A 17,288-nucleotide genomic window follows, 5' to 3' on the forward strand; every position below is an offset into this window, starting at 1 on the left:
TTTCACTTGTATAGAAGTATACAGTAGATTGCTGATTACTGAGTATTACAGAATTAATGAAAACATCTTAATGCTTGCTAATAGTACCTCATCTAGCAATTTAGCAGAATCTATTAAAATAACAAAGTCATCAATTACTGCTTCTTTCACTGTGAAGAGCTCTACTGCTTTCTTTAAGATTTGGCATCAACATCTAGAACATTTTTTTATGAGAGCAGTTGAACATCTGTCAAATGATGCTAAAGAGATTTAAATATTAGATATCAAAGATATTGTAAAGAGCAATGATATCAAAGACAAAGAACTTTATGAACTTTGTCATCTTGTCAAAGGAAAAAATCAAATATTTCATCAACATCATATACAATCTAAACTACTTTTTGAACAACCTCATGCAGATATTGTACAAGAACCTTTCTACTGCTACAATAGAGAACTATGATTTATATATTTTATATGTGATTATCTTCATTTCTATATCAGAGTAACAGCCTTGAGAAAATCTGATATAAGGAAAGCTTTTAACAAGGTTTTAAGATGAATTAAACATCAATTTGATTGTGAAATAAAGATCATATGAATTAATAATGAGAGAGTTATCAAAGAATCTAATATCTTTAAAGACTGAGTAATTGAACTGAGTTTAGAAATTGAATACTCTTTGGAATATATCCATGAGCAGAACAGTGCTACTGAACAGATAGATGCTATGATAACCATTAAAGCAAGAACTCTTAGAATAAAATTCTTGTTGCTTCAATCACTGTTTTCAGAGATAGCAACTGCTGCCGTTTACTTGCTGAATAGAGCCTCTATCAAGATAGTAGAATGTGAATCACCATTTTAAGCATTAAAAAAATATCTTCATATAAATCACTATTCTTGTACTCATTTACATATCTATAGATGTCGAGTATACACGAAGATTCCCAATGAGATGCTCAATTGAAATCAATCACAGAAGCTTGATCTCAGAGCTCATATTAAATATTTCATAAAATATGATTTTACAAACAGCTTTAGAATTTGAATTCCTCATTTAGATAAAGTAATAAGAATAAGAAATGTTATATTCAATGAAAATAGGTGATATAATTTAGATGAACCTTATATTAAAAAACAGCTGTGATTATTATTCTTCTTCTTCTTCCTCCGTTATACTCATATGCAAACAGTGCTTATGACGAGTCCTTGTGTAATGTTAAATACAGGCAAGAGTTGGTTATATAGGAGAAATGCTTAGTGTTAAATGATGTCAATAATATAACAGAAATATAGAAAAATTAATGAAAGACAGAATTTGATATTTATGATACAGATTTTCAGCTCAGAAATAATAAGTTAAATCAGATAATAGATTCATCTGAAGATACTTACTTGACAAATTCACATCTCTTTATTTTAGAAGCTGAGAAGTTGACTTTGAACATAATGTTGTTCCCTTGTGAGTTTCAAACTCACATGTCTTGAGTCCCCACGCCAAGGCACTACCTGGTGGCTGCATTACCCATTCAGCCACCGGGGTAAAACAGCTGTGAAATTGAGTTGTTCAAAAGGTTGAGTTTTTGAATATTGATATACAAGAATCAAGAGTTGGCACTTCTCAATAAGAGAATGATTTATACTCAGATATTGATATCTTTCATTCTGATAAGATCCCACCGCGTACAGAAAACATTGATAAAAATAACAAAGATATTAATGAGATGTTGAAAGCGCAATTTATGACAGATGTTCTATCTACATCAAATTCTATCTCTGAATCTGATTCTAATATTGCTATCAAACCTGACTTTTCTATTGATATTTATTCAATATTATCATCTAACAATCAAAAATCTAGAGCGAATGAGATCAGTTCTGACTTCAACAAATTCAATATAATTAAAAGTATGAGAATGCGCAAGGCAACTTATCATATAGCAGTATTGCTAAAGATAATTCAAATCAAATGATCAACACTGTCTTTGCAGAACCTCTATTTAGATCAGAATCTTTCAAAATTCATCAGTTTCAGTTATCCGACTCATTTCAATATTGAAATGATATTAACAACCACCTTCATTGTGATGAATGAATTAATGCTGTCAAATGAAAATGAAACTTTATAACGCAGCAAAATATCTATGAAATTGTTAATAGATCTTCAAAAGATATTTCAATGATTTCATTATATTGATTGTTTATTTACAAGTTTGATGATGATGATTATCTTGTCAAATTCAAACCTTGTATCTGTGTTTGAAGTGATTTACAATCAGTATCTGAGTTAGATATCAAGGCTCACACTCTAGCTGTAAGAATTTTTCATATTTTACTTGCTATTATCAATATCTTTGACCTCAATACTGAGCAATTAGATGGTGTCAATGCTTTTATAAACAGCTTATTTGATGAGCTAGTTTATATTGAACTATCAGATAATTGATGAAAGTTGAAGAAGATATGAAACCTCAGAAAGAACATTTATATTTTACATTTATAACATGTTTTATATGATTTAGAAAGATCACTTCTTCTATAATTTAAAAAACTATCTAATATTCTTAAACAGTTAAACTTCATTTCAATCTCTGAGAATAAATATCTATTCATCAATGAATGGATAATTATATTCTTCTACATTGATGATACTGTTGTGATATCTCAGTCTGATAACAGAGAGGAAAAGAATCAGTTAATGAAAGATTTTAAAAATATATATGAATTCTGATAGATGAGAAATCTTGAATGATTTTTTAATATAAGAATTATTAAGCATCAGAGCTCTAAGAAGTTATGACTCTGTCAAAATATTTATATTAATAAATTGATTGATATTTATCATTTTGCTCATGCTCACAAAGTATCAACATCTCTATCTACCATTCCACTAATATCTTATCAAGAAACCGCATTGTCAGAGAATATTCATTACTATCAACACTGAATCAAATTCTGTATCTACATTGCAGTGATGATTAGATTAGATATCACATATGCAGTTGACAAGCTCACATTTTATATGATCAATTCTTTTAAATATCATTTTGCAGAGATTGATTGTGTTATCATTTATCTGCAAGATTTGAAGAATCTAATAATTGAATATAGTGTATTTGATAATGATGATTTATCAATGAATGTGGTTGAAGCAGTTAGTGATGCCTTCTTCATGAATAATTCAGATAGAAAATCAACAAAAGATTACATCAAACTTTTTCAAAAATTTATTGATTGAAAGTCAAAAAAGTAAAGAATAATAACAACTTCCATCATTGAAGCTGCACTACTAATTATATCACAGATAGATAAAAAGTTAATTTCATGAAAATAATTCTTTAATCATTTGAGATTCAATTCAGAGCACAAGATTTCAATTCAATGCAATAATTGATAAACAGTCGACATTCTTACTAAAGAAAATCCTTCTATCACAATCAAATTACGCCATGTTGATATCTACAGCAACTGGTTGCGAGAACGGATACAATCCGGCGATATCTCAATGTTGAAACTGAATAATGTCCGAATATTGACTCAAATACTGAATATCAAAATAGAATATTGAGTTGCTTATTATTTTTTATTCTTCTGATAATTACATGATAAGTAGACAGTATTTATAAGAAAGAATATGCTTGATTATACAAGCAGAGCAGTGCTTTAATGCACAGCAAGGCAATTTCAAAGAAGATGAAGCAAATAGACAACAAAACAGATTATAGCATGATATCATCTCTGATTCTTGATATACATGATATCAGCTCCGACATACCCCCTTCAGCAGAATCACATTAGTAATGAAGCTGGATAAATTACCAGAATAGAAAAGGATATAGAGAATATGACAATCAGAAAAAAATAAATAAAGAAGATGTATGAAATGAATAAAGAATATATATGAGAATGTTGAATTTCTTCTATTCAAACTCATTGAGTTTTTATATCTTATTTTGTTATTTTAGTGACAAGATCAGTTATATCAACTAATTCTATCTGTTTGATGAATTCTCTTTGCCTCTGTTGCGATAATGGCTTGGTCAACCCGTCCGCTGGCATGCTGCTTGTAGGCGTCCATTGTACCGAGATATGGCCGGAATGTATCCGTTCTCGCAACCAGTTGCCGTAGATATCAACATGGCGTAATTTGGTTGTGATAGAAGGATCTTCCTTAGTAAGAATGCCAATTGTTTGTCGATTATCACATTGGATTGAAATCTTGTGCCCTGGATCGAATCCCAGATGATCAAAGAATCGTTTCCATCAAATTGACTCCTTGCCTGCCTGTGATATAGCTAGTAGTTCAGCTTCAGTGGTGGAAGTTGTTATTATTCTCTGCCTCTTTCACTTCCAATCAACAAATTCTTCAAAAAGTTTGAAGATGTAACCTTCTGTTGATCTTCTATCTGAATTATCCATGAAGGAGGCATCACTAGCTGCTTCAACCACATTCATTGATAAGCCATCATTATCAGATACGCTATATTCAATCGCTAGATTCTTTGAATCTCACAGATAGATGATAACGCGATCAATCTCTGCAGAATGACATTCAGAAGGATTGGTCATATAGATTGTGAGCTTGTCAACTGCATATACAATATTTGGTCTAATTATCACTGCAGTGTAGATACAGAATCTGATTCAGTGTTGATAGTCGTGGGTATCCTCTGGCGATGCGGTTCCTTGATAAGGTGCTAGCGGGATGCTAGATAGAGGTGTTGATGCTTTGTGAGCATGAGCAAGATGATAAGTATCAACCAACTTATCAATATAAGCATCTTGACAGAGCCATAACTTCTTAGAGCTCCGGGCTTTAGTAATTTTCATATTAAGGAACCATTCAAGGTTTCCCATCTGTCAGAATTCATATGTATTTTTAAGATCTTTGATTAACTGATTTTTTTCCTCTTTGTCATCAGAGTGAGATACCACAACAGTATCATCAATGTAGAAAAATATAATTATCCATCCATTGATGAATAGGCATTTATCCTCACAGATTGAAACAAAGTCTAACTGCTTAACAGTATTAGATAGTTCTTTAAGTCATAGAAGAGGTGATCTTCTTAAACCATATAAAGCACATCATAAGCATGGAATATAGATGTTCTTTTTGAGGTTCCATACCCCCTTCAACTTCCATCAATCATCTGATAATTCAATGTAAACTAGCTCATCAAGTGAGCTGTTCACAAAGGCATTGACACCATTCAATTGCTCAGCATCAAGATCAAAGGTGTTGATAATAGCAAGCAAGATATGAAAGATTCTTGCAGCTAGGGTGTGAGCTTTGATATCTAGATCAGATACTGATTGTAAATCACCTCAGACACAGATACGAGCTTTGAACTTGATGAGATAACCATCATCATCAAATTTATAGATGAATACCCATTGTAGTGGAATCACTGGAGTATCTTTCGAAGGTCTATTAACAATTTCATAGGTATTTTGCTGGGTTATAGAGTCCCATTCCCATTTGGCAGCATTAATCCATTCATCGCGATAGAGGCGCTTGTTGACATCATTCCAATGTTGAGATGGATCAGATAACTGAGATCAATGAATTTTGAAAGGTTCTGATCTAGATAGAGGTTCCGCAAAGGCAGCATTGATCATCTGATTTGGATTCTCTTTGGCAAGAGATACTGCTATATGATGGGTTGCCTTGCGCGTTCTCTTACCCTCAATTATATTGAATTCGTTGAAGTCAGAACTGATCTCATTCGCCCTAAGCACTCGATTGTGTGATAATATCGGATGAATATCAATAGAAAGGTCAGGTTCGATAGCAGTGTTAGAATCAGGTTCAGGGGTAGAATCCGGCGTAGATAGAATATCTGCCATAAGTTGCGCCTCCAGCGCCTCATTGATATCTTCATTATCTTTATCAACGTTCTCCGTATGCGGGGGGATCTCATCAGGACGAAAGATATCGATATCTGAGCATAGATTATTCTCTTGTTGAGGAGTGCCAACCCTTGGTTCTTGTACTTCAATATCCAAGAACTCGACCTCTTGAACAACCCAATCTCGCAGCTGTTTTTCGATGTGAGGTTCATCTGGGTTATATCGTCTATTTTCATTGAATATAACATCCCTTGTCCTTATCACCCTATCTAGGTGAGGAATCCAAATCCTAAAGATGTTTGTAGAATCATATCCCACAAGATATCCAATATGAGCTCTGGGATCGAGCTTCTGTGATCGATTTCGATTGAGGATCTCATTGGGGATCTTAGCGTATGCTCGACATCCGTAGGCATGTAAGTGAGCACAAGAATGGTGGTCAATATGAAGATATTCTTCTAGTGCTCGGAGTGGCGATTTCCATCCTAGTATCTTGGTAGAGGTCCTATTCAGTAAGTAAACGGCAGCGGTTGCTATCTCAGGGAACAGTGATTGGGGCAACAAGGATTCTATTCTAAGAGCTCTTGCTATAGTGGTTATGATAGCACCTGCCCGTTCAGCAGCGCCGTTCTGCTCATGGATATATTCCGAGGAGTATTCGATCTCTAGGCCCAGCTCGATTACCCAGTCCTTAAAGATATCAGATTCTTTGATAGCTCTCTCATTGTTGATTCGTATGATCTTTGTTTCACAATCAAATTGGCGTTTAATCCACCTTAAAACCTTGTCGAAAGCTTTCCTTATATCAGATTTTCTCAAGGCTGTTACTGTGATATGGAAACGAAGATAATCACATACAAAATGTATGAGCCATCATTCTCCGTTGTAGCAGTAGGAAGGTCCTTGTACAATATCTGCATGGAGTCGTTCGAAGGGTAGTTTAGATCGTATATGGGGACGGCGAGATATTTGATTCTTTGCTTTGACAAGATGGCAAGGTTCGCAGAGTTCTTTGTCTTCAATATCAATGTTCTTTGCAATATCTTTGATATCTGATATCTGAACCCCTTTGGCATCGATTGGCAGATGTTCAACTGCTCTCATCGAGAGATGTTCTAAGCGTTGATGCCAAATCTTGGAGGAAGCAGTAGAGCTTTTTGAGGTGTATGAAGAGGTAGTTGATGATTTTGATATCTTAGTAGGTTCTGATTGGGAAATTCTCGCAGGTTCTGCTGGTTTGCTAGATGGGGCAATATTAGTGAGCACTAAGGTGTTCTCACTAGTTCTGTGATATTCAGTAACCAGCAATCCGCTGTATACTTCTATGCGAGCAAAGATTGAATTATCGCTAATCCTTCGCAATCTGAATGTTTTGCCATCGAGGTAGATCCCCCCTATATGATAGCAGGGTTTCCAAGCGATCAGGTTGGTGTGAGAGAATGGAATGTATGCAGCATTTCTAAGGATCACTCTGAACTGCTTGCCGAGATTGTTGATCATGTAGATTCAAACAGTTTCATATCCCACAACTCTTGTTGTTGAATCTCCTGTATAAATCTGCTCTTCTGATGGTTCGTATGTTAGGAATCTAGATCGATTATTGCAGATATGTCGCTCAGCACCGGTATTGAATATCCAGGAATCTCGAAGATAGAAGTGTTGATTTGAAGGAGAGCTCTCAACGTTCACATTTAGACATCTTGTTGATCGATCGACAGGCATGATATCAGAAGTGATTGAAGATTGATCAGTAGAATGATTGATAGAATGATCAGTAGATTCTCTGCTTGTCTTTAGAAGAACCATTCCTCTCAGTGTTGATTCTATCATCTCAGTGTTAAAAGCAGCTATCTTGATTATCACTGCATCTATCTTCTTCTTGATATCTTCATTCTTGAGAGCCTCATCCACCTTCTTACATCATTGCTCATTCTCCTTCCATCCTTCAGATCTCTGACTTGAGTTGAGATAATAACATTTGACTCAGAAATGTTTAGAATCACAAACACAGATTCTGGATCTTGATTGTTCTGCTTGCCTGTCATTAAAGATAGCAAGATTGGACACAAGCAGTTCTGGCTTGCTGTATTCCTTCTTGTGATATTCAGAACGGAAGTCATTAACCACATCTGCGAAGAAGAAGTTCTTCTTACCTCCTATCTCAACTTCCCTCTTTTGAATGGCGGCGTACGGATTGTCGATAAATATGTTGATATGGAAGAAGTCCTCTCATATATCAAAGTTGCCATCTATATCAGAGTGTTTGATTTCTGTTTCAATCAGAGTTCAGGCATCTAACCACTGATTTAGATTCAGTTTGAGCACCTTTTGCAAGTTCTGATACTTCTTCCGTATCTCATACGGATGGTCCACTGTTCTAGATGATAACCTCTTCTTAAGAGCAATTAGAAGATTCTTCATATCAATGTGACTATTTTCATTAGTTGTTATTTGTAGCTCACTAAATGCCATTGTTCTGAAGATCTCTTGTCTGATCTTACTAACATCTGCAAGTTTTTCCTTATAGATATTTCTATCATTGTTGTATCTGCTGTTCTCCATCTCCCATTTAACCCTTGCTTCCATGGTGTACTCAATAGGGAACTCTGGGGAAACAGGTTCAGGTATTTCACTCATTCTATTGAGACTTTCCTCATTAATAAGATCCAGTACTTGGAGCTCAGTGGCAAGACCTAGTATCATGTTGTACCATAGATTCCACTTCCTAGGAGAATCCAAGAAGAGTGAGGCTTTTGATGAGGAATTTTCTGCTGACATCTTGGTCGTTGTATATAGATGTAAAACCGATATAGGATCGAATGGATAATCGATATAGAATTGAATGGATATAATCGGTATAGAATACGCCGCTATCTCTCGCCGATATGTAGGTCGATGAGGATCGGATAGATGTAGATATATTGCCGCAATCGTCGCCGATGAGGAGGTCGGTGAGATCGGATAGATAGATATAATCAAATAGATATCTTTCCGATAAGGAGGTCGGTATGGATAGATATCAATATAGTTGAATAGATAGCGATAGGTAGCTAACCCGGGCTCATAACTGTCGGAACTGAATAATGTCCGAATATTGACCCAAATACTGAATATCAAAATAGAATATTGAATTGCTTATTATTTTTTATTCTTCCAATAATTACATGATAAGTAGACAGTATTTATAAGGAAGATATGCTTGATTATACAAGCGAGCAAATAGGCAACAAAGCAGATTATAGCATGATGTCATCTCTGATCCTTGATATACAAGATATCAGCTCCGACACTCAGTGTGATGAATGCCTACAACAAGTATGCCAGTGGACGGGTTGATCAAACCATTATCACAACAGAAGCAAAAAGAATTCATCAAAGAAATAAAATTAATTGATATAACTGATCTTGTCAATAAAATAACAAAATAAGATATAAAAACTCAATGATTATTATTATTATTATTATTATTATTATTATTCTCCCGTTATACTTGTATGCAAGCAGTGCTTATGACGAGTCCTTTTGTAATGTTAAATACAGGCAAGAGTTGGTTATACAGGAGGAATGCTTAGTGTTGAATGACGCCAAGAATATAACAGACACATAGGAAAATTAATGAAAGACAGGATTTGGTACTCGCGATACAGGTTTCCAGCCCAGAAACAATAAGCTAAATCAGGTAGTAGGTCCGCCCGAAGGTACCTACTTGGCAAGTTCACATCCCTTTATTTAGTATTATTACTGTCTACAATTCATCTGCCAGACAGCTTTATTGAATGTGTCAGAAAGCACTCAGAATTTCTTTATTAATAAATTTCAAATTTAAAAAATATTTGAAGACAATTGATAAAAAGCAGTGGAGATTTCTACCATTATTGATGATTACAATTATAATATGAATGGGATTGACCTTGCAAATCAGTATAGAGCTTTTTATGAAACTAATATACTCATTAATCATACTTAATTGACAATTCTATACTAGATTATTGATCATGCTATTATCAATGCTTTTATTCTTCATCAATTGGCTACTACTGACTCTGGTACTGACTCTGACACTAGTACTGTATCTCATATACAGTTTCATCAACAGCTCTATCTTCAACTCTTTGAAATTCTCAAATTCTCTATCCTATATTTAATCAAATTCAGATTTAAATTATCATTGAATTCCCTTGTTATATACTTAAACTTGTGTTTGATGTCAGTATAAAAGAAAGGTAGCACAAAAGAATAAAGAAAGAGCTTCAAGAACAAAATATGGTTATCAAGCATGTAATAATATTCCTCTCTGCTTGAAAAGAGGATGTTGAAAGGAGTTCCATTCTCATGATATTAATTAGGGCTAGATCAAATAGATTACATAAATTACATAAAAATACACTAATACAGCTGATCTCTCATATAAGCCAGTAGTTTTCATGTATTTAATACACTAATGTACACGCTAAAAAATACGCTAATTGTTGCCTCGCGGCCAAACGAGGGGATAGGCTGCCGTACCCACTTTCTCCCCGCCCAACCCCACCCCCCCGAAAGTCTATGTACAAAACCAACGAACATAATCGGTGAATAACTATGCTCTCATCTACAAGTTCCAACGGGTTGGGTTCCCTCAAACATACAATGGAAACATCCTATAAACTTACAATTTGCATGGGTGCGGCATGTATACAACTTACAGTCTAGCCATCCTGGCGGCGGCTTCGCTGATGCAACCCGAGGCAGGTGCTGAGAGTGCACCAGGTCGACGTACCGCAACTCCCCTTCTTCGGCGTCTGGTGATAAGGAGCTGGCCTCGACGGCAGCTGCAAGAACGTCGCTAGAGTAGGGGTCTTGATCCATGACCTCGAACTCTGTCTTCAAGGAACGCTGGACGCTTTCCCCACCAATGTGGGAGAATTTCCGAGGATCCATGGGCAGAGGAATGTCCTCCATCAGCATGAGGTCGGATTTACGACCATTGTCGTTATCATAATCATCTTTGTTGGTCTTCCCATATTGTCAGCTTGCATGTTTTCTTTTCTTCTTCCCCCTTTCTTCTTTCGCTTTCATATGTTTATTATTACTTTCTACTTTGGTTTTTCCATATTTCACTTTCTCTTATCACAAGCTTTCTGTTTTGGGGGTGCTTATAAGAAAAGCAAATATGGAATTCAGTTTACTTACTTGGACTTGATACTCCGCACCAACAGCAACAGTTGCTATGACGAAGCTGAGTATGAAGTGAAGCAAAGAGAAGAATGAACTCCTCATGCTAGGTTTGCACTTGTGACTGAAATATTGCATACTGTCAACATGATATTGTCTCAAAAAAAAAAAAAAAAAAAAAAAAAAAACCATCATAGCACAATAAAAATCACCACTACGCTTACTCGTACCGTTTGACAGGTATGGATCCTGGTCGTATAATCCAAACCAAGCCTCCAACACGACCGTAAGTTGGAATCGCTTTACTAAGTCCTCTCGGCGCGGCATTTAGCACATATTAGAATCCGATGCCGGACAGCTTAATTCCAAAATCAGATTATCGAATTAGGCGTATAGATCTACTTGGATCACCAGCAAGGCTGTCGGACAGAACGAACCGGAAAAGAAACGAAAAAAAGGGGGGGAAACGTGAGGAGAGAATCATTTGAATGAAGTTATCATGAACTACCTCGAGCGGCGGTACTTATATTGACTTGCTAGATGGCGGAATTCATCCGGCCATCCGTTATCAGTGCATCATCCATTAGGCCGGCATGTGACCACTGCAGTCATGTGATTCACATTCACCTCCTTTGTTTACAAAGTAGTGAGACGACAACAACAACAACAACAATAAATTGTTGGCAATCAGATTGATCAACAAAGACAGTTTAAAATTGAATAAGTTACTGCAAGTATCTGTTCAGCCCATTATAATTATAAGCCAACTATAATCTATTTAAATGTGTAAACTGAGTCTAATATTGAACCCCGCCAGGGACAATCTCATTGGCTCAGAGATTAGTACAGGTGGGTTGATTGGTTCATCTGTGCCATCACCATGGGCGTGGCCCCATGGATTACCCTGCTGAGATAAGCCGCCCCGCCCCCTTTTTCTACAATTTGGAATGTCAACTGGCGGCAAGAGAGCAGAAAGGCAAATCTCAACCCGTCCATTGATTCCGGTCAACCCAACACAGGATTCTCAAAACCTGCTAGTACTACGCCTCTCCTTTGAATTTCAATCAACCCCCGTCCTGGGCAGAGCGGCTGTGGAAATCGGGTAGACTGAATAACATACTGCATAGTTCAAGCAACTATCTGTTTCGACTGCTTTGTCAATTTGAATCACTACCGGTGTGTATACGGAAATACGAATATTTGAACGTTTAACTTTAACTAGTAGTTACGCATGGAAGCAACGGGTTGAGGGTCTCGCTACAAATCCAAGGAAGGTCCTTAGAAATCTACGACGATAAATTTATCTCAGATGATACATTGTTATATTGGAAGGGATCCGGATAGAAGGATCAGATATCGAGGCAGCAGAACATACAGATGAGATTACATCATAATGATTCACTGGCTTCTAAAAGTTTGAACCAGCTGCTGGTTATACACGTAGTGTGGTAGGGAGAAGATTGAACCTGATACGATGCTGATGGCGTCATACCGCATTGATCCTGCGATGCCACGTCTTTGGTGGGTAATTACCTGGTGGCCACGCTACGGGTCTCTTACAGTGCCATAAAATGTGGGACGTCTAAGTCATTGTATTAGCATGTCAGCAGCTGAGGCATATATGCGCGGTGCGCTAGTCCGTGATAGATAGCCTAGGGCCAAAACCTCCCCTCGGAGTAGCAGCCGTACAGATATCTATCTAGAGATTCTATTATACATGAAATTGTAAAACCAAATCAAATCAAATCAATCTATTCTTTATATTCTTTTATTCTTCTATTCTACACCCTTTCGGCATCTGTGAGGTTTCAGTTCATGATAGTATTATCAATGTTCAAGAGGTTTTCTGATGATAATGATAATGATGGCGGTGATGGTGATGGTATTCTTAATGACCAATCTCATCATGATGATTCTTATAGAAGATTCTTTGATGGTTCTTGCAAAAGGTTCTTTAATGGTTTTCATAGAGGATTCTTTAATGATTGATTCTTCAGAGAGTTCTTCAGTAGAGGGAAAAGTAATAATAGTAGTTTATATAGTCAGTTTCATTTCATTCTTCTTTTTATTTGATGTTCTTTTGATCTCTTTTTATCAGAGAATCAGGAGTTTTTAGAGGATTTTTATAAGAATCTTTTTCATTTTTCTATTCAAATATTCCATTTATTTTCTTCAGACATTCATCTTGCTTTTGTGAAATATTCATCTTGTTTTTTCAAATATTTTCATCATCATTTTGTATCAAGATATCAGTTGTAGTTGAGCTCAGTAACCTCAGTGATAGATTTGTATTTATCATTGTTAACTGGGGTATTCATTTTCATGATAGCTAGAGTTTTAAAAGACATTCTTTTCTCTATATCAATCAATTTTTAATATCTTTTTTCTGTGATTAAAGCTCTTTTAATCTTCATCAGAATCTCTTCTTACTACTGAGTCTCTAATCTAACAAGCTTCTCACTGAATATAAGATAAGGTCAGGGGTTATATAATGTTGCTGAGTTTGTTCATTAAGTCAAAAAATAGTGCCATTATCAGAGATTAAAATATAACATCAAGAGAAATATCTAGAATGATTAACAATAACTATAGCAGCAGTTTAAAATAAACAATAAGAATATTTAATAAAGCTTACAGATAGAGGTCAAGACTTAATATATACATCATAAAAAAGTATATTTAAAATGAGTTTATAGTTGTACTATATAACTGAATATAAATAAGAATATTTTGAAAGAAGTAAAGAAATCAAAATTGATTGTGAGTATGAAAATAAATTTCTTGATTTTAAAAATAATGAATATGTTTAAATACATTTGAATTCTCATATAAAATATTCTGCTCACTTTGTTTACTTGCTCACTTTGCTCATCAATGATCATGATAAGCACAATAATCAGAATGAGCAGTTATATGATTTTATATTAACATTGATTGTGAATTATTTCATTTCCGTTTTCTTCAATTCTTATTCAATAAGCTTTGATCTGTGCTGTAGATTTATAACATCATTCCCTCCCTTTTTTTATGAGTTGTCTTGGTGAGTGTATAAATAAATGACTGAGTTCTCTCTTATATTCTTTGTGAGTAAGATTCTCCTCTTAAATTATGACATGGCATTTTCTTTCTTTCATTGAGGTTAGTTTGTTGATATCATCATCATTCAAGATTTCATTATCCTCATCCATTGCAATTGCTATTTTGAATTTGACATCACATATCATATTTTTTCTTCACATAAGAAATGTTTGAAGTATGTTTGTTGTGATCATCATTGTGAATGTGAGTTGATTTCTGAAGGAAAGTGGTTGAAACAATTTATAAATTGTGTCAAGAAAAAGATGAAATCTAATATTTAAATAAATGAAAATTCAGTGAGTGAGCTAAGTGCTCATCTGAATGAACTGAATAATTCTTTGTTGAGAATTATTATGAAACTGAAACAGTTAAAATAAAGTGCAGATTTTCTTGAAAATCATCAGTTCAAATTCCTTTAGAAAGATTTGAAAATTTTTAAATTATTGAATAAAAAGAAATTTTCATTTCATTTATTGAAATTGATTCTTCTATTTTTAATGTTGTTGATTACTTCATTTCTTTCAATGATATCATTTTCCTAAATTTTCTTGATTCTTCTGCAGTTTTTGTTGCTGAAACTGCTAAATTACATCCTTCACATTCTTCAAATTTTTCATAGATTCTCAGATATTTTTTGAGACATCATATTTTTTCCATTTTATTAAATAACGTGTCGTAGCTGATATCTCGTATATCAAGGATCAGAGATGACATCATGCTATAATCTGCCTTGTTGCCTATTTTGCTTCACCTTCTTCGAAATTGCCTTGCTGCGCATTAGAGCACTGCCCCGCTTATATAATCAAGCATATCCTTCCTTATAAATACTGCCTACTTATCATGTAATTATCAAAATAATAATCAATTCAATATTCTATTTTTTCTATTTTGATATTCAGTATTTGGGTCAATATTCGGATATTGTCCAGTTCCGACATAATGTTTCTTATTGCTGATCCTCTGTTTTCTCAATATTGTCTCAACTTCATATTTTGATTTTTCAATATTGATTTTTATCTGATATTATTTTGGATCTTCACATGCATTTTTCAGTAATGAAACATGAAAATTTGAATATATTAATATGATGTCCGATAGTTGAAATTTGTAATTAACTGATTCAATTTTCTGTAAAATTTTGAAGAATCTCAATTTTTTAAAGTTTAGTTTATTACTTGATCTTTTGCTTTTAATGATTCATCATAATAAAAACATTTTCTCTTTCTCTTTAGATTGAAATATTTTCTGATGTCTTTTATCATAATATTTTTTAACTTATTTTGCTATAAAATCAATATCTAATATCAGTTATTCATATAATTTATAAAGTAGATTAGTTTTGTCTATTGCTTCATTTATCAAGTTTTTCATAAATAATTCCATTTTTTACACGTCTGATTATCTTCTATAATTGATGAAGAATGATGTGAATTGTGTTGTTACATTTTTTGAATTGTTGTATTCTATCTGTCTCATGAGTAATAATTCAATTTCATTATTTTGTTGATAATTGATATAGCATCTAAAATACTGTTCAATTATCTGATTCAATTTTTCTATTTATTTATTCATTTATGAGTGATAAGCTGTTGATATTTTATTTTTGATTTTTATTTTAGTCATTAAAGTTTGTCAGAATTTTGATGCAAATTTGATGTCTCAATCTGTGATTATCTCTTCTGATATTTCATAATTGATGAATACATTTTATAAAATCATATATATTATTTCTGATATTGATATTATTTTTTTAAACAGTATGAAGTAGATATACATCATCAATCTGTCTGTTATCATTAAAATAGAGTTATAATATATTTTTATTTTAGATTTTCTTGATTTTAACAGCTTGACAATAAAGTCCATTGCTATCAATGTTCATGATTTCTGTAAAACTGATATTGACTGTATCCTTTCATATGATGTGTGTTTATCTGACTTGCTTCATTGACACATATTACAATTTTGTATATATTCTTAAATATTTTGCCACATTTCTGATCAATAATATATTATGATAATTTTTTTCATCATTTTATCAGTTCTATAATGTTCTGCAGTTACTGTGTTGTGATTTTCTTATATTATATCATTTCATAATGCTTTTGAAATGTAAATTGATCTGTTGTGATAGATTATTTCATTATTTTTAATCATTTTTTTAATTTGTTTATCTTTTGCAGTGGCTTTCTTGATCTTTCAAATATTCTCATAATTTATTAATAAAATCTTTATAACTTATATTGCTTGTCAGTTGAATGCTATTCTACCTTCTATATTTCTAATGAATATTGCTTATTTCTGACTTTCTTTTATTATTAAATCTGATTTTCAGCTTAGTGTATTTGCTCAGATATTTTCTTTTTCTTTACAATATTGAATTTTGAAGTTATAAGCTGTTAAAATCTTTGATTATCTTACTTATCTTCTCATTAATTCTTTTATTATTGTAAAATACTGTAAATTGTAATGATTTGATAATATGATGATCTGATGCTTAACTTCTTTCAAGTACACTCTTCCACATGCACTCACTCCCCTGACTACCAGCCCCTCCCTCTCCTCCCTCTCCTTCCCATCCCCTCGCCTCTCTCCACTTCATTTGCACCACCTCATTTTCATCCCCTCATCATCTCCTCACCCTGCCGTATAATCTCCTCTATCTACCCCTTCTGTCAATCCCCTCTACCCCCTCCTGTCACTCCCTTCTATCCTAACAGCGCCTACTATCTGTCCCTCCCTTCTTCCTTTCTTTTGTTACTATACTTTCTCTAATTCCTTTTCCTTTGTTCCCGCTCCCATTGCAAAGAACAGCTCTAGCTGACTTGCCCGGTACCCTGCAGATGAACAGGATAGTTGACACCACTGTGCGCAAGGTTTTTCACCCCCCTGCGCCAAGGCGCAGTAGGGTTTTCCTAGCTAGACATATGGTAGCAGAACCGCATATCCATTGGATGAAGGCGGAGTATAATAAATAATAATAATAAGTACACTCTTCATTTTTTCAATATTATGATTATAATTAACAATTTTTTATCATGCATATTGTAGTCTGCTCCGTTGATATCATTATCTTTGCATAATATATGATGAATCATAATTGTTCTTTTTCATTGTGCTGCTATAGTCCTGCATCTATAATGCAATCTGAAGCATTCATATTCATGATGAATGATTTCTCTAAATCAAAATATATTCATATATTCATATTTTGAAATTGT

The 17,288-nt window shown here is 34.0% G+C and overlaps 4 protein-coding genes across 4 annotated transcripts; all 4 read right to left on the reverse strand.

Annotated features, from left to right (window-relative positions):
• Positions 1-5,310: 5,310 nt before the first annotated feature.
• HCAG_06990 (predicted protein) lies at positions 5,311-6,911 on the reverse strand (the record flags this gene model as incomplete). The annotated part of the gene is made up of 3 exons (XM_001539335.1): positions 5,311-5,393; positions 5,670-6,610; positions 6,694-6,911. 3 exons carry the CDS (start codon positions 6,909-6,911, stop codon positions 5,311-5,313), a joined length of 1,242 nt encoding a protein of 413 aa, XP_001539385.1.
• Positions 6,912-7,183: 272 nt separating this feature from the next.
• Positions 7,184-7,880, reverse strand: HCAG_06991 (predicted protein; the record flags this gene model as incomplete). The annotated part of the gene is made up of 3 exons (XM_001539336.1): positions 7,184-7,229; positions 7,348-7,382; positions 7,755-7,880. The coding sequence occupies 3 exons, from the start codon at positions 7,878-7,880 to the stop codon at positions 7,184-7,186; spliced, it is 207 nt and encodes a 68-aa protein (XP_001539386.1).
• Positions 7,881-8,212: 332 nt separating this feature from the next.
• Positions 8,213-8,613, reverse strand: HCAG_06992 (predicted protein; the record flags this gene model as incomplete). Its single annotated transcript, XM_001539337.1, has 2 exons — positions 8,213-8,229; positions 8,298-8,613. 2 exons carry the CDS (start codon positions 8,611-8,613, stop codon positions 8,213-8,215), a joined length of 333 nt encoding a protein of 110 aa, XP_001539387.1.
• A 974-nt stretch (positions 8,614-9,587) lies between these two features.
• HCAG_06993 (predicted protein) lies at positions 9,588-11,316 on the reverse strand (the record flags this gene model as incomplete). The annotated part of the gene is made up of 6 exons (XM_001539338.1): positions 9,588-9,602; positions 9,878-9,970; positions 10,342-10,378; positions 10,595-10,830; positions 11,008-11,042; positions 11,214-11,316. The coding sequence occupies 6 exons, from the start codon at positions 11,314-11,316 to the stop codon at positions 9,588-9,590; spliced, it is 519 nt and encodes a 172-aa protein (XP_001539388.1).
• Between the last annotated feature and the right edge of the window lie 5,972 nt (positions 11,317-17,288).

The sequence above is a fragment of the Histoplasma capsulatum genome, genomic scaffold (genome assembly GCF_000149585.1).
Source record: "Histoplasma capsulatum NAm1 scaffold_6 genomic scaffold, whole genome shotgun sequence".
NCBI lineage: Eukaryota > Fungi > Ascomycota > Eurotiomycetes > Onygenales > Ajellomycetaceae > Histoplasma > Histoplasma mississippiense.